Source organism: Pygocentrus nattereri, chromosome 20 (genome assembly GCF_015220715.1).
Source record: "Pygocentrus nattereri isolate fPygNat1 chromosome 20, fPygNat1.pri, whole genome shotgun sequence".
Classification (NCBI taxonomy): Eukaryota; Metazoa; Chordata; class Actinopteri; order Characiformes; family Serrasalmidae; genus Pygocentrus; species Pygocentrus nattereri.
The window spans coordinates 23764741-23783199 of NC_051230.1; the positions used below are offsets into that span (position 1 = coordinate 23764741).

At 41.8% G+C, this 18459-nt stretch overlaps 1 protein-coding gene across 2 annotated transcripts; it reads left to right on the plus strand.

The window, feature by feature from the left end:
• The first annotated feature begins 6407 nt into the window (after positions 1 to 6407).
• LOC108438491 lies at positions 6408 to 18369 on the plus strand. Of its 2 annotated transcripts, XM_017716331.2 has the most exons (6): positions 6410 to 7432; positions 9211 to 9254; positions 9869 to 9931; positions 10189 to 10488; positions 11221 to 11511; positions 12216 to 18369. In XM_017716331.2, exons 1-6 carry the CDS (start codon positions 7188 to 7190, stop codon positions 12470 to 12472), a joined length of 1200 nt encoding a protein of 399 aa, XP_017571820.1. In that variant the 5' UTR covers positions 6410 to 7187; the 3' UTR covers positions 12473 to 18369. The 2 variants fall into 2 exon arrangements, with proteins under 2 accessions (XP_017571821.1, XP_017571820.1); XM_017716332.2 differs by lacking the exon at positions 9869 to 9931 and having other exon boundaries at positions 6408 to 7432; positions 10201 to 10488.
• The last annotated feature ends 90 nt before the right edge of the window (positions 18370 to 18459 follow it).

The window sequence follows — 18459 nt, forward strand, 5'->3', positions numbered from 1 at the left end:
GAATTCAGATTAAAGCTCATATTAATGTGAATTCCTGCTTTTATATTCACTAAGTGTGTTATTATCATCTCACTATCTGGTGATTTCCTTTACTTACCCAGATGTTCCTCTAGAGTGTCCTCCACAGTCTCGACCAGGTTTGTGTCCATAAGTTCATTTTCTGCTTTAATATAAATGAAAATGGTCAGTTTTCCAGCTCTTTCATTATCACAGTAATATGTTTCTTTCTTTTACTCACTCAGAGGCTGGAGACTCTCTGACAGGGCATCATCAAAGAGGATGTCCAGGAGCTCTCTGATGACTTTGACTGTGTCATCGTTGGAGCTCACTAGATGATCAGAGAGATAAGAGCTCATGTTTAGCTTTGATATTGACTAAATGTGTTGTTTTCATCCCACTATCCTCTCATTTTCCTTACTTACCTAGATGTTTCTCCTCACACTCCTCCAGAACGATGTTCATGGTGTTGTTGGTGGCTTCAGCAGCCGCTTCATGAGCCAGCGCAATCTGCGCAGTCTCAGCTTCTGTTTTCATAAAAACACAGTCAGTTGTAACGGACACTGAATATTATTCAGTCTGGAAAATGATTTCAAAAACACCCTCTTATTTTCCAGTTATTACTCAAATTATTCAGTATGAATTATGAATTTCCACTATGGATTATTCAGTATCTTTATTATTCAAATTATTATATAATTATTAGGATTTATTCCATATGTGCTATTAATTATTTACTGTCCATTGTATATGGATTATATACTGTCCATGTTATTTACTTATACACTGAATTTTTGTGCATCAGCAATGAATATCTAGTGACTACTCTAAATTAATCCGTATCTACTGCGCTTTACTCAGTATCCAATATGAATTATTTAGTGTCTACCATTAATATTTAGTGCTGCTATGAATGATTCAGTCTTCATTCTGAATTAATTTGAATCTGCAGTGAATTATTCAGTATCTACTGAGATTTTTACAGTGTCTATGAACAAGCGGTGACTCCTATGAACTCTTCAGTATGTGCTATGAATGATACTGTATCTATTTTGAATAATACAGTATTTATTACTAATTATTATGGAATTGCTGCAAATTATTTCATATCCACTATGAATTATTCAACAACCACTATGAATATTCATTATACATGGTGAATTATTTAGTGTCTACTATTAATATTCAGTGATTACTATGAACTATTCAGTCTTCATTATATATATTCCAGTTTCTGCAATTAAATATTCAGTATCTACTTTGAATATTTAGTGACACCTATGAATTATTCAGTACCTAATATGAATTTTACAGTGTCTAATATCAAAATTTGGTCACTGCTATGAATTTTTCGGTACGTGCTATAAATTATTCGGTATCCATGTTGAACTTTTCAATATCAGCTATGAATATTTAGTGACTACTCTGAATTATTCTGTACCTACCATGAGTTGTTCAACATCCCCTCTGATTTATTCAGCATCTCTAATGATTTTTTAATATCTGCTATGAATATTTGGTTATCACTACTATTATTCAGCGTCTGCTATGAATATTATCTTATGAACTCACTGAGCAGCTGCCCCATGCGTGACCCAACCTCATCCAGCAGCGTCTTCAGCAGCTGCTGGATGGCTGCGTCTTCCTCTCCAGTAAGGCTGCCTTGTGGTGGAGGTGCCGTGGCCTCCAGCGTCTCAGCCGAAAGGCTGGACGCAAGGCCTACTGGCAGGTCCAGTGCGTGGGCCTCTTCCTCCACTTTTACTGGCTTTTCTGCTTTAATATAAATGAATATGGTCAGTTTTCCAGCTCTTTCATTATCACAGTAATATGTTTCTTTCTTTTACTCACTCAGAGGCTGGAGACTCTCTGACAGGGCATCATCAAAGAGGATGTCCAGGAGCTCTCTGATGACTTTGACTGTGTCATCGTTGGAGCTCACTAGATGATCAGAGAGATAAGAGCTCATGTTTAGTTTTGATATTGACTAAATGTGTTGTTTTCATCCCACTATCCTCTCATTTTCCTTACTTACCTAGATGTTTCTCCTCACACTCCTCCAGAACGATGTTCATGGTGTTGTTGGTGGCTTCAGCAGCCGCTTCATGAGCCAGCGCAATCTGCGTAGTCTCAGCTTCTGTTTTCATAAAAACACAGTCAGTTGTAACGGACACTGAATATTATTCAGTCTGGAAAATGATTTCAAAAACACCCTCTTATTTTCCAGTTATTACTCAAATTATTCAGTATGAATTATGAATTTCCACTATGGAGTATTCAGTATCTTTATTATTCAAATTATTACATAATTATTAGGATTTATTCCATATGTGCTATTAATTATTTACTGTCCATTGTATATGGATTATATACTGTCCACGTTATTTACTTATACACTATGAATTTTTGAGCATCAGCAATGAATATCTAGTGACTACTCTAAATTAATCCGTATCTACTGCGCTTTACTCAGTATCCAATATGGATTATTTAGTGTCTACCATTAATATTTAATGCTGCTATGAATGATTCAGTCTTCATTCTGAATTAATTTGAATCTGCAGTGAATTATTCAGTATCTACTGAGATTTTTACAGTGTCTATGAACAAGCGGTGCTGAATATTATCTCATGAACTCACTGAGCAGCTGCCCCATGCACGCCCCGACCTCATCCAGCAGCGTCTTCAGCAGCTGCTGGATGGCTGCGTCTTCCTCTCCAGTAAGGCTGTTTTGTGGTGGAGGTGCCGTGGCCTCCAGCATCTCAGCCGAAAGGCTGGACGCGAGGCCTACTGGCAGGTCCAGTGCGTGGGCCTCTTCCTCCACCTTTACTGGCTTCTGTTCTTTTTCTCCTTCCTCTTTGTTGATTCTACTCTTTCTTCCCTTCTTCCAGTGAATTCTCCATTTCCTCCCACTCCTCCTCTTTCCTTTCTTCCTCTTCTCAATCTGCTGTTCCTCTTTCTCCTTGCTGTCCGTGTCCGAGTCTTCCTCACGGCCTCGGCAGCACCAGATCCAGAGGCAGCTCATCGTCGCAGTTCTTTCACTCTCGTCTCTAAACAGAATGATGTGAAACAGCCGTGTGACGGAACTGATCTGCATCACCTTTATGACGTCACGCCCTGTAGCCTTTAGTCCTTTGTGACGTCACAGCCCAACTTCAAACTACATTCTACAGCTATTGCTCTCCCTGCTGACCAGTGAGGGAGGAGCTACAGTCAAGTGGACACACTGTAGGGACCCTTGAGGAAGAGAAACACATTGATGTGAACTTTTCCAATGTGTGTTTAATATGAAAAGTCCAAACTTTTAATGTTCACCCTTTAAACTTGATTGGCTTTAAAAATAATTTTAGGTGGTTTAAACAGCTTAACTGTATTATTATTATTATTAATAATAATAATAATAATAATAATAATAATAATAATAATGGTAATAATACGCATTGTTTATTTAAACATATACATCCTAAAAAATATAGAAGCGTATATTTTAGCTCAGTTTCGATTTTGGGCCCAGTGTGGACGCGTCCACTGTGAGGTGGACTCACTTGTGCTGCCAGATGTTTAGACATTAATGTCTGTGTGTTGAGTTTTCAGAGGGCAGTGAATCTGCACTGCTGGACAAGCTGCACACTGACCACTTTAAGTTCTATCAGAGTTTCATTTCCGTAGTGACGTCCCATCAAAAGCTGGAATAAAACATCTGCAGAAGTTTGAGGGGTGCGCTCACTTTGGTGAGATACTGTAAAAAGTCCAGCAGCGCCAGAACTTACCTGCTGCTCCATTTAAGGTGGAATGGGAAAGTTCTAACAAGAATCTGGAGAATCTCTGACTTCAGCTTCATATCACTGAAGAATTAGGGGGGTGATAATATAGAATTGCCCGCCTCTTTGAAGGCATATGATCCCTAAATGTAACTAAAGCCCAGCAGTGAGGAGCTGGACTTTCCCCTCCTCTGCTGTCCCTGCAGATGGGCAGGGCCGCCTACAGAGCGGCACTAGTAGCTATTAATGGAGTGATGCTCTTTTATTAGAGGGTCTGATTTCAGAGGGAAGATCTCAACCACTGCCCTGTAGCTCAGTAAGGGGTTAGGGTGACACTGGAAGAACAAGGGGTAGGGGGTAAGAGGAAATGGGATCGGGCCCAAAGAAGACTGATGTATATCTCCCACCATATTCAGCACGTCTGACCCCAAACGGAGCTTTTATCTCTGGATTATGGAAGGTGTGTGAGTACAGTCCTCATAGATCTCCTGCTTCAGGTTCCAGAGGATGCGTTCAGTCACATCCCAGTCAGGAACTGGTCTGAACTGGAGAAGCTCTTCTAGAAGACTGCAGAACATTGTTAGAACTGTGTTTGGCTGGACAGCTCACTGTCTGTAATGGAAATCACTTTGACCATGGAGATGAAAGACAGGATCCTGTGTTGTTACCTTTATAGCTGTTCTTTATTTATTTATTTATTTATTTATTCATTTATTTATTCATTTATTCAGACAACACGATGTAAATGTTTCAAATGAGACTCTTTTGTCATTGCAGTTAATCTTGTGCGCTCTCTCTCTGTCTCTATAACTCTCTCTGTCTCTCTCTCTCTCTGTCTCTCTCTCACTCTCTCTTTCTCTCACTCTCTTTCTCTCTCTCTTTCTCTCCCTGTCTCTCACTCTCTCTCTCTCTCTGTCTCTCTCACTCTCTATCTCTCACTCTCTCTCTGTCTCTCTCACTCTCTCTTTCTCACTCTCTCTCTCACTCTTTCTCTCTTTCTCTCTCTGTCTCTCTTTCTCTCCCTGTCTCTCTCACTCTCTCTCTGTCTCTCTCTCTCTCTCTCTCTCTCTCTCTAACAGTTCTTCAATGGGGCGTGAAAGATGGTTAAAACTATCAAATTATTGTTGTTCTCATCAAAGACAAGCAGCTAGAACTTCATTTAGGCCGGAAATTTCATTTCCATGGGCCGAGCGACTGCTGCTAGAGCTAAGGGACCATCTAGAAATTACACAATAAAACGCAAGTAAAAAAGACAAAAGGCACTTCACACTTTATTACATGATAATTCAGGTTTAGGAGCCACAGAACTCCTTTTAGAAGAGAACAAATGATGAGACGTCAGAGGTTTTAGAAAAGAGCTGTATTTGTGTTTATGGCTCTGCCAAACAACAATAACAACAATTACGGTGTTAATTACAGTGGTTGGTCTCAACTGCCCGAAAGTCATTAGGTTTCTCAATGTTGCACACAAAAAAGAAACATTTTACATATATACACTAACATATATGTAATAAAATGAAAGATACTTTATATATTATAATATATGGATAATTTGTATGTAGTTAAGCATCAAAGGCGACCCACATGACATACTACACCTCTTATATTGTTCGGTTAAACCTCTGTTGAACTTTGTTGAGAGGTTTTCATTAAATTATTTCATTAGCCTTTGAACAGTTCCTGTTTATCACTACAGATGACATCATTACAACAGGATTAACACTAGACACCCTGACCTCCACAGAGACCCTGACCACTACAGAGACCCTGACCACCACAGAGTCCCTGACTACCACAGAGACTCAGACCACCACAGAGTCCCTGACTACCACAGAGACTCAGACCACCACAGAGACTCAGATCACCACAGAGACCCTGACCTCTACAGAGTCCCTGACCTCCAGAGAGTCACGTGGCTTTATCAGCTTTAATTATTGAGCTTCATTCATTATTAGTCCAGAGCTGAACTGAAAGTGATGATCAGAAATCACTACTTGGCTCTTTAAAAACATTTCCAAAACGAATCCCGGGTTTTGTTACACTTTAAGGAATAAGCTTAAGTTTAAGGAATAAAACATTAATGTTGGTCTTTCAGTGTATCATGTGTGCTCATGTTAATGTGAGACAGTCACACGTGCCATATGAGCCCTGGGCTACTCAGGTGTGACGTTACTGAACATGTCTATGCTAACAGAATTTTGATATCATTATAAATTTGGTCATATTTTAATCAGATCAGGTACCTTTTGTCAGCAATTCCTCTTCCGGCCACCAGAGGTCGGCCTCTCCTGAGTTACCACGGTCACCACCACAACCCTAAATGAGTGCCACCTGATCCTCATTTCCACCCTACTCTTAAGGTGACCGCACTATGCCCCTCAGCATCCGCTGACCCCGCTCTGTCATTTTACGTGCTGACCACTTCGTGGCTGAGTTGCTCTCGTTCCCAATCACTTCCACTTTGTTATAATCCCACTGACAGCTGACTGTGGAATATTTAGTAGTGAGGAAATTTCCCGACTGGACTTGCTGCACAGGTGGCGTCCGATCACGGTACCACGCTGGAATTCACTGAGCTCCTGAGAGCGACCCATTCTTTCACTAATGTCTGTAGAAGCAGTCTGCAGGCCTAGGGGCTTGGATTATACACCTGTGGCCATGGAAGTGACTGGAACACCTGGATTCAGTGGTTTGGATGGGGGACTGAATACTTTTATAAATATGTGTATCCGTCTCTGTGTGTGTGTGTGTCGCTCGCTCGCCCACCTGAAACTCAACCAGTGCAATGGCCAAATTTAAAAATCTTAAAATTTCATTTTAATGCTCTGCTTTAACCCAAACTGTCCGTTTTTACATTTATATACGTCAGAACCTCAGCAGGAAAATCCAGGCGTTGGTAGCAGACCATGAAATATTCAAAACTTTGGGTACCACAGGTTCTGATTCCACATCTGCAGAACAGTGATATCTGATGAATATTGGGGTGATGGTTAGAGTCAGCAGAATTGATGAGGGAAGCCTTTCGTAGGTTTTTAATAACAGATATTGTGAGATGTTTGGTTTATAGGTCATTTTTGAAGGTCAGCTTTGATGAGCACAGTCTGGTATCAGCTTCAAAATGTTCTCAGCCCTGAGGTTTTCCAGCTTAAAGGTACGAGGTGGACATGTGACTTTAGTAGCTTTAACTGAGGTGAAGATCAGCTTCAGACCCTGACCGGTTGGTGGTCAGATTTGGGCTTAAAGTGAGTGCAGTAACGAAGAACCGAGGTCTGGAAGAACTGTCTGACTGTGGGCCGTCACTAAAAGCAGAGGGTCTCGTTTTTGGACGTTGTGTATCCTGATGGTCAGCCGTGTGACTGTCTCTGCTTTTAGAATAACAGAGAAATGATCTTCATCGCTTCTGGTTCACCAGCTGGTTAAAACTCTGTGTTGATGAGTGTTGATGAGTGTTTCAGAGCCGCTGAGGAGAAATCCGAGTTCAGTACAGCAGTCGCTTCTGTCGGTCAGTCACGCTCTGAGGACGTGACCAAGCTGCTCCGAGCTTATCGGTGCCTGACCAGGGCGGAGCTGGTCCAGTGCCTTTTTCACGCTGCAGTCCGGAGACCACCCGCTATTGTTGAGAAGTTCCACTGCGTTTCAGACTCTGTGTCGAGCTCGTCCAGCTGGAGCTGCTTCAGGTGAGTCCCTCTGACCTTCTTACCTTCATACGGAGAGTTTTACAGTAAAACACCGACAGCAGCAGCTCGACCTCTCAGCCCGGGTGCAGCACAACCCGAACCCGCTCCAAGTCAGACATGGTACCGTGGTTCTAATCACGCGAGTCTGGCTCGACACCTATAGCGTTATATCTGTAGCTCTAGGGGCAGTTTTGTAGGCTGTACTTGAATATATTATTATTATTATTATTATTATTATTATTATTATAGGGTCGCTTCACAGAGCATGGAGTGTGAGTAAATAAATAGAGGAGGAAGATAAATGCGGGTTTCAGAGAAAAGTGGTGGGACCTCCAGCTGCAGAGCTCTGGATGTCTTGTAGTTTCTGCATAGACTTTACAGGGAGACCAACAGAGAGGGATTTACAGTGGTCAGTACAGGACATGATGAAGGCATGAACCAGAGTTTTGGCATCTTTTTTGGTCAGGAACAATGTTACGTAAGTGGAGGAATGCAGTCTGAGTGAGGAACTTGATATGTAGATAAAAACGAAGTGATGAGTCGAGTAAAACACCAAGACTTCTAATGACAGGTGCAGGCTTAACGAGCAGGCCCTCAATACTGACTGAAAAACTGGAGGACTTTGATAGTGAGTGTTTAGGGCTGACCAGTAAGACTTCAGTTTTATCAGTGTTCAGCATGAGAAAGTTATTCTGCATCCAGAGCTTTAAATCAGAAATCCAATCAGTTAGAGTACTGGGAGGGGAATCTGAGGGTGGGTGTACTGAGATATAACTGAATATCATCAGCATAACAATGGAAGTTTAGGCCATGGCTACGAATGATCTGCCCACAGGGGGTGAGCCAAAAGAGAGACATGAATTTATGACCGTAGCAATTGGGGTGTTGATTACAGATGAACAGGTCTTGAGTAGGGGGGTTGGAGTGGGATGAACAGGTCTTGAGTAGAGGGGTGGGGGTGGGATGAACAGGGCTTGAGTAGGGGGGTTGGAGTGGGATGAACAGGGCTTGAGTAGGGGGGTTGGAGTGGGATGAACAGGGCTTGAGTAGGGGGGTGGGGGTGGGATGAACAGGGCTTGAGTAGGGGGGTTGGAGTGGGATGAACAGGGCTTGAGTAGGGGGGTTGGAGTGGGATGAACAGGGCTTGAGTAGGGGGGTTGGAGTGGGATGAACAGGTCTTGAGTAGAGGGGTTGGAGTGGGATGAACAGGTCTTGAGTAGAGGGGTTGGAGTGGGATGAACAGGTCTTGAGTAGGGGGGTTGGAGTGGGATGAACAGGTCTTGAGTAGAGGGTCGGGGCGTTTTACTCAGCGTTCCACTTATCTACTTCTCTATTATCCACTTACTGATATTTTTTCCTGGCTTTACTCTTGTTTGCACACAAACACGTGAAAAGTGAAAGAAAACGCTGAATAAACGTAAAATAAAGGGGTGTCAGTGCAGCTGATGGGGCACTTCCAGTCCCTCACGCGGTCCCATGAGCGTGTGTCTGACTAAAGGTCAGCTAGCTTGTGCTGGAGAGCGCAAGGCCACATACACTTCCTACGTTCTCTCTTTTCTTCTTTGAATGAATCCCTCTCCTTTTACCACCGTAGCCCCGCCCCATCTGGTTAACCCAAACCCAGGGCTGGTGAGGGGGCACACAAAACAAACAATAACAAAGCAACTTCAGGACAAAACACCACACAGATAAAACACCTAACGAGACGCTTCCTTTGGCTGGTCGTTATATTCACTTATATTGATTAACTCTTAACTCTTTTCTGTCTTTCCCCACAGGTTCTCGGATCCCACCTCCCCACCTTCTACACACAGATCTACCGGTCAGTATAAGGGAATCCCTGCAAGGTGCCCACACTCCCCTGAGGATCATGTTGTAGGAAGCTGCAGTAACATGGGAGTCCAATCCAGAACGCACTGGGATTTACAGTGTTAGGTTTTAGAGTAAACAGGTTTATTGGGTTTTTTATGTTGTCATGTCAAATTTGAATAATCTCCAGTAATTAACATATAATCAAAAATATGAATTATAATTCGTTTTTATTTACAGTAAGGAAATATTAATGCATTTGGTTTTACAATCTACTCTACTGTATAGATCTTTTGAATATCAAACAATAATTATAATCCAATCAGGTGTCTTTATTAGATCTGATACAAAGGTTTTGTCCAGATATCTGATGTGCAGGTAGTCACACTGGACAGCAGCTTCCAAAGACACTGTGGTTGAGTTTGTGTGAGGAAGGTCACTGAGTGAGAACTAAGACCTAACTGATCTGCTGGAAGACCGGAGATCAAATCTCCTGAGCTTTGCATCTAAACAGGCCACTTGATAAAAGGGACTTATTTATTGATCTTGACGTGTCTTTTAAAGAATTAGCCTCCAATATCTCTGCTCTCCTCTTCAGTACTGATGTGGTTTGTGTCTGTATTTCAGTCATGCAGCTACACAGAAAAGGTCACTGTGTTCTGATCGTACTAATCACTGTGTTCACTGCTGGTAAGTGTACACAGTTCATATTCCTATCAGCTTTATTTAGTTCAGAACCATCTTTTTTAAGAATTTAGTTGATCTGTGGAAAATCAAACAGAAATGAATGGATAACTTATTCTGCACACAGTTAATTGTAAGGTGTTAACTGTGCTTCCAGAAAAGATTTGCAGCTTCACCTTTTCTGCAAATGAAAATAATGAAGTGTTTTATTCATTGAGCTCCTACATGTAAACAAGTTGCCTTTGTCTGGTTCTGTTTTTCAGGGTCTGTATCAGCTGTTGCTCCAATGAAGGTGAAGCTTCATGACTCTGCTACTCTGTCCTGCTCTGGGAGATGTTCTGGTTTGGTCAGATGGACTGAGTTCAGTAAACCCACTGATCCTCTGGCTGAGTGTGATCAGACTTCATGTAGATCAGTGAAGGAGGGATATCAGATGATCCATGATCAGTACCTGAAGGGAGATTTCTCTCTCATCGTCACTGACGCTGATTTCACTAAGAGAGGCCTGTACACGTGTGACTGTGATGGTGAAGATCTCTGTGATGTGAAGCTTAAGATTGAGCGTAAGTGTCCATCTGTTTTCTTCACTGACCGTTAAACCTAACGGCTGTGTCAATTTCATTTTAGCAGCAGCTTGTGTGTGTATGTGTTCACAGCAGCTTTGCAAGCAGCACCACTGACCTATTCATCTGCCTTGCTAACCAGGAGGGTTAAAAGCTAAACACCCCCTGTGGTCCTGAGTTCCTTTATTGATTACTTGTTCTGATTTACCACCAGCAGCATTGGCACTGCTGTTTATGGTGGTGTTGGAGTGCCCCTCTTGTCACTAGGGTGGGATCCTCAAGGCTTTATCTCAGTACCTATAGTCAGGGAACATCACTGAACCATAATCCACTGAAATGATCTGTTCTAAGCTGTACTGACTCCACACACCCCGCCTCGCCTCCAGTCTTTTATTCTACTGCTCTGTTTTAAAACATTCGGTTATGAAAAGGAACAAATGCCAACTTTTCACCTGGAAAAACAATCAGACCTTAAATCTACTGTAGAACCTTTGAGGGAACATTTACACTGCTTGTACCTTGATGAACAAGAAATGTACCTGCACAGAACCTTTAAACTAAGTGTAGACAGACTCATCACTGTTGGCTATGAGGCCCACCATATTGGTGTCATCTCCAAACTTGAGGATCTTCACAGCTGGTTCCTTAGATATCTTGTGAACAGATGTTCTGATTTGCCCTCTGTCTCACTGAATAACAGTAGATCTTTTACATGCTTGTTTTTCTCCTCAGCCTTGAACTGTACAGTTCAGATGGAGCCTGGTGAGTCTCTAGTGCTGATGTTTGATGTATCAGATCCAGTGGAGGTGATTTATAACAGTACAGTTACAGCTGGAGCATCCAGTGGTCAGATCTGTACAGTGGGTGGACGGTCACTACAGTGTAAACCTGAATACACACAGAGAGCATCACTCACATCTGCTCTAGAGCTGAGAAACATGACTCCATCTGACAGCGGACTTTATGCTGTAATGGACAAAAAGAATGAAGACGTCATTCACACCTACACAGTGACCGTCCAAGGTATGACCTTAATGTGATTTTACATTGTGTTGTTTGGTGGTGTGTAAGGTTGATGGGGGCAGCATCATTTATCATCAGCTCTCAGAAAACCTGGTCTCCATTTCCTGATGGTGATGCAGTGCAAGAGAATAATGGTTTTAAAGATCCTGAAGACGTAAGGTAAAGAAAAAAAGGAGAAAGTGTGAGAAAAGAGTTTTTGTGGGGCAGTCGTGGGCTGGAGGTTAGAGATCTGGCCCTGTGACCGGAAAGCTGGCCGGTTCGATCCCCAGGGCCGACAGTCCATGACTGAGGTGTCCTTGAGCAAGACACCTAACCCCAACTGCTCCCCGGGCGCCATGGATAGGGCTGCCCACCGCTCTGGGCAAGTGTGCTCACTGCCCCCTAGTGTGTGTGTTCACTGGTGTGTATGTGGTGTTTCACTTTACGGATGGGTTAAATGCGGAGGTGGAATTTCCCCAGTTGTGGGATCAAGTATCACTTAACTTAACATAACTTTAAAAGAAAGAAGAAAAGAAAAGAAAGCAGTCAGAAGAAGTCAGAATGACCCCCGTTTAGAGGATATTTGAGTGCAGAGTGGACGGACTGAAGTGAATGAACCTGTACCTGTTATAATGTTTATTTACCTTTGAAAGTTTACTGGCTTGTGATTGGGCCATCATCTCAAACCTTTACCCAATGAAAATCATTCGTTTTGTCTGTTTTAGATGTGCAGGACAGCTGGATATGGAAGACCACCTATGAGAAGGGAAACAGCGATGGATATCAGACGGGAGTGGGGTGTGGAGCACTGGCTGTCGGAGTTGCAGCTCTGGTCATCATGTTTGGAGTATTCTTTCTTGGTGTGTTTGCTGCGCCGTGGGTGCATCCTCAGATGGACAGCTTTGTCCAGATGCCCAGAAGTAATGATTCCTCATACAGGAGTCAATGCAAGGAGAAGGAAAAGGGTCAGATGATCATATGATGTCAGCCAGAGTTAAGAAGAATAAGCAGCTTCTACTGCCTTGAACAAGTTTTTGTTTTTTTATGGATTCCAAGTTTTTGAAGCTCTGAAAAGCAGAAAACAAAGGGAAGGTGTGGGACGCTTGCTTTGATCCTCAGTCACATGGACTGTCATCATGTTGAAACATGGTTGGTTTGGTTCCTTCACCTCACTAAAAGGAGACAAACTTCAGATGTCTACAGTGGCAGGGTCATGAAACACACCAGCAAGATTACAGCTGACCCCTCTCATCTTGGACATCAGCTCCTCCAGCCACTCCTCTCTGGTAGAAGATTCAGCACCATCAAAGCCAGCACAGCCAGCTTCTTCTCCCAAAACTCTCATTAACCACAGTGGACAGTTTAACCTTGCAGACCCCTCTAACTGTGGCCCACTGTTCAACTCCTCTGCACCATAACGCGCCTCTCCACTGCACCACAATACATTGTAAACAAGGGTGAAATGAGTTCACACCTCGTTTTTGCCCCTTTTTATTGTCTCACAGGGTATGTAGAGTACTAACTTGACTTTTTTTACTCTATTCTTGAAAGATTTTTAAGGTTTAAAAATCGTGGGGTGAGTTAGGGACTTGACTTAAAAGTTTATATTAATCATTTTTCTAAAGTATTTCAAAGAACGGGTTTGTTTGCGTATAACATGTAAAACATTCTAAAAAAAACTTTTTTTTTTAACCTCGGAAAATGTAGCACAAAGCCCAGATGCCTTTTAAAAGTAAAAAATGTTACAGAAAACAGGGTCAAAAGTGCAAAACCCTCATCATGGATGGAAGTTCTGTCCACCGGTACCGTCTCTATGAGGAAAGCACTTTTAAGAATGTCTTGATGTTTTTTATGGAATAACCATATTGGCTATTACTGTTGATCAGTATTTTCAGCTCGGTGACAACTGAGCATTGTGAGTCGAGCAAGTAAAACTTCGAAGACGTCTTGGTGAGTACCAGTTTTTGATCAACATGGCTGAATACAGTAAAAGAGATTTAGAAAAGAATTGGATAATACAGTTGGAGTGGGGAATTGGCAATGGAAAACATTGGAGAGACAGATAATCATTTTGGCTAAAGCGGTTTATGACTTAGAGATAGACCCAAAAAAAGTGGAAAAAAGTGAAGGCAGAAACGGAGAAACTGTTGAGAAAATGGATGTTGGATAAAGAACTGTCTCCCCATGACCAGATTTCCTTGGGACAGGCGTTAAATGATTTTACAGCTAGAGCAATAAAGGAATTAGACGAGGCTAAGGCAGAACATGAAAAGGCAGGAATGTTTAAGAAGGGAAAAGCAAGGAAGAGCTTATCAGATGCAGAACAGGAAATAGCAAAGGTCAGAAGGTTGAAGTGCACATATAATGGCAACCTGGATAGAATGGTAAGTATCCCCAAGTATCCCCACCCTCCTATGATAACCTAACGCCAGGCATTTTGACATGGACACCTGAGCTAGAGCAGGCGTTCATTGAACTAAAGCAGGAACTAGCACATGTGGCTGACCTTGCTAGACCAAACTACCACATGAAAGGAGACAGGTTATCTCACCAGTGCGGGCAAACCCATAAAACACAAGGAAGAGTTCTTAGCACTAGAGAAAGCGATACAACTACCAAAACAGGTTGCCATCATAAAGTGCAAGGGACATCAGAAAGGGGACTCATTGGTAGAAAGAGGTAATGAGGCAGCAGACAAGGCAGCAAAGGAAGCAGCAGGTTATAAAAGAACGAAGTTGGCAGATGGTGTTCAAGGAAGTGAACCATGGGAACCAATTCCGACAGGAGAAAAGCTCAGGCAAGTGCAGGACCAGGCTAGCCCAGAAGAAAAGACTATTTGGCTGGATAAAGGTGGTAGAAAGAGTGAATTAGTCTGGGAAGGTCCCACTGGACTTTGGTAAAAGCAGGGCTGGGAGAAGCTCACGGGTTGGCACAAGTAGGAAAGGTACAGATGAGGGAAAACTTGAAAGGATGGTGGCATCCATTTCTAACCGCTATGATAGCCACACATGTAAAAGAATGTGAAGTTTGTAATGTAAATAATGTGGCAAAAAACTTGCAAACCAGGGGTAGGAAAATTCCCTAAGCCCAATCGCCCAGGGGAACACATTCAGATAGATTATACAGATATGATTCAGACAGTCAGGAAGTACAGGTATCTGTTAATGTTCGTGGACGTATTTTTGGATTGGGTGGAAGCGTTCCCCACTATGAGGAAAGATAGCAAATCAGTCTGTAAAATGTTGATCAATCACTGGATTCCCCAACACGTGTTTCCCAAAAGAATTCACTCAGATAATGGTACTCACATAATAAGTAACGCCTTGGCATGGGTAGAACAATTATTAGGCCTATAGCTTCTTAAATGGTAAGATATCTGTAGATTAGTCACTTTGTGAAAATTGGCTTTGAGAAATAGTCGGATTTGGCTTGATAAAATTTGGGGAACACCCCGGGCCCAGGGAATTTGGTAGATAAAGTTAAAGAAAAGTGAATGGTGGCAAAAGCATGCTATAGTAATGTATGAATGAGTCGACTTTAAGGAAAATGCTGAGCTCGTTCTGTGTGTGTTGTATAGTTTTTCGTTCTTAGAGAAAAAAAGAAGAGAAAGGGGGATTGGTCTCTCTCTCTTTTTCTCTCTCCCTCTCTGTGTGTGTGTGTGTGTGTGTGTGTGTGTGTGTACACGAAGCTGGACTTCGTCTGTGTGTCAGCCCCTCCTTTTCTGAGTAAGACGTGTGTGTGTGTGTGCAGATATGGGTCTGTGTGTGTGTGTCTGAGCGCCACCCCTCCCTCTTCTCTTTCTGGGGGTGAAGCATTTATGTTCTCTGACCTGCTGTGTGTCTATAGAGTAACTTTATGAGAGTTGAGGATTGATAAGGAATGATATTTGCTTTATTTAGTTAAAACTTAAGGAGCCTTTGTAGGGGACTTTGCTGAAAAATTAAAATAAATAAATAAATAGATTTATGAGCATCTTATATGGAGGACAATTAAATTTAAAATCACTAGTTAAAGTGAGTAATGTTTATAAAATTTGAATATTATTAATGTGAGGAGGAAAAGTCGTATGGATAAGGAGTCCTATGTTTTGTTTTACCTTTATATGGTTATAAACAACAATGAGTCTTCTGTGGGAGACAAAAGAGGACCTTTGATTATATCGTGGACATCTAAGAGTTAAGTAAAATCTATGAACCTCTTTTCAGAGACGTCGATAAAATATATATAAATGAGATGAGCTCCCAAGAAAGGACAGAATAGTTGAGGACGTAAATAACCAGTGTGCTGACAGATAAGTGTATAAATGTGTGCATTGTTAAAAGAATGGATTGGGATTAACTCTTAGTTGTGTCATACTCACTTTTGTTTGAATGAGCAGGAGAGAGCCAGATGACTGTGGGTGGAGAACCAGTGCATTACCTAACCTGAGCTCCAGTGAAGACATCTGTGGGTGACTAAGAGGCTACTGTTTTATCCACAAACTCTTTCACAAACTTAGAAATTAGTATTTAGATGTAAGTGCATTTAATTCTAGCTAGCACTGTTTATAAATCTTCAGTGTGTGTTCATTTATTGATGAATAAAGAAATTTGTAATTAACAGTAAGGGTTAATAAGGGAACTGTTAAAAAAGACAAAAAGCAAACTAAGGTGTCAAATGTAATTACTCCGGTTGATGTTGTGCGGAAGAGTTTATGGTGGGAACACAGCCTGCCATAGGAGGTATCAGGAGACTTTTAGCTAATCTCCTAGGGATTCCAGCTATGGACGAGATTCTACAGAAAGCTGGACTAAATTGATATGTGGGGACTGCTGTGAATGATCCAGAGCTGTTTTCTGCAGTTTGAGGACGAATGTAGAGAGCATTGAGTGATACATTTCCGACAAATGCGCATCCTGATAATATTCTGATTGAGCCACTCGGACTGAAAGAAAACCCGAGAGCTTATGTTTCAAGAGCCCTTCAAGTGTGGAGAAATGTTACAGGAAATGATCCGGATTTGAATCAAATGGAACAGTCCATTTTGCGAGAAAATACAGAAGAGGTTGCCCCTACCAGTGAGGAGCAAACTGGCAGAGGTGGTTGGCCTTGGAAGTATGGCAAAAGGTGTGAATACAGATCATATAGCCAACCAGGTGGGGATGACAAGAAGAAGGAGAAGAAGCAGGCTTTGGTCAAATAGAGTCAGTCTCTGCTAAATCAGCTATCATCACAACAATAGCTGAGTCAGGTTCAGCTCTAACTATCACAGCTATCATTGATACCTCCAGCTGTTGCATGCTCTGATGAAGCACATGGGTTAGCTTATCTTGCAAGAGGGGAAGTTAGAAGTAAAATCACAAAGGCGTATGGGTTTTGGGCACCATACTTACTGGAGTAGATTGATTATGTCATAGGTAGGTGCACAATCTGTTGGAGAAATAATGTTCGGAAGGGTATGATAGTTCCTCCTGGTCACATTCCGACTCCAAGGGGTCCTATGCATGAGTTGTTGTGGATTTTTGTTGGCATCATAAAACCAGTTGAAGGGAAAAGATATTTATTAGTGGTAGTAGCTTTATCAGTACCTAAATTTTGTGTAAAGAAGTCATAGGTAGATAGGGACTTCCAGATCTCCTCAGATCATGGGAAAGAGTTTGTGGATAAGATAGTAAGAATGATTTTGCAAAATTGGGGATTAGACAACATCTTGGAGCAGTTTACCACCCATAAAGTCAAGGGATTTGTGAAAAAAATGAATGCTAGTTTGAAAAATCGCATTGCCAAAATCTGTCAGCAGACAGGTTTAAATTGGGTAGCAGCACTCCCATTAACATTAATGATGAAGACGAGGATGAGGTGGAAGAAGGTGAACTGGTGGAAGAATATTCTTTTTGAATATTTAATCATTTTATATTCATTCTTAGTGGATCTGGCATTATCTTATGGAGTTGTGATTTGCATATGATGTGTCTGTTGTTTTTCCCAAGGACTCGCTGTTGTTTTCTTTCCCTTTTAGAAAGAAAGGGGGTTTAGTGTTTGGAAATCGGGATGCGTTGAAGGGGTGCACACCTTCATGGATGGATGATAAAAAAGGACTGAGAGACTCTGAACAAGAAGGTCTACACCCAACACCATCAACACCACTTGGGAGTCGACATGTGGAAGAGTTTCAGTCTGATACATTGATGTGTTTATATGTCTTTGTTTGAATACGTTGGGACCTCAGATGTCTTATGTTTTCTTTTCTTTTCTTTTCTTTTCACGAGTTAGGGGAATGGGTTTTAGGTTTGTTGTCGGGTCCGATAGGTCGACTAGCCCGCTAACGAACATTATTTTAATTTGTTTATTTTTGGGGTTCCATATGTATTAGCTTAAGTCACCTTCATACATATTGAATTTTTCTTTTAACGTTGGACTGGAGTTCCATAAAGGAGGTTGCTTGTGGCAGGAGAACCGTGAGAGAATTTTTCCTGTCCAAATTGTTTGATGGATATTTCAGGAAAGTTGGCTGCCTGACAGGTTTTTTCGCTCTCACACTCCAGACAATGTCCAGTTGTTAAGCAAATGTAATGTGTTATATGTGTAGTCGCACTCATGTTCATCTTTTGTTTTTTGAGGCCCTGTATAGCCACGAAGGGGGGAATATGAGGTGTATAGACGATCAACTACGAACAAAGACCGTTGTATTAGTAGATATGGGGGAATAGAATTAGACTACACCCTAGGCAGCTCCACAGCATGGACATTTGATTTGTCATTAACTGCGCAGGTCAGAACTCAACATATAGAGGTTACGATGTTATGTCTGAATGTTGACCTTTCGGGTGAAAGGTCAAAAGGGGGAATTGTGGAATTATTAGCCTTAGTATTGTTCATATTACTTTTTAAGATGTATTATGTCTTGCATTGAAAGCTTAATGGTTATATTGTACAATTCTAAGAGCTAAGAGTCAGCACATAAGGCTGTGTGCTGACTAATGTTGGAAT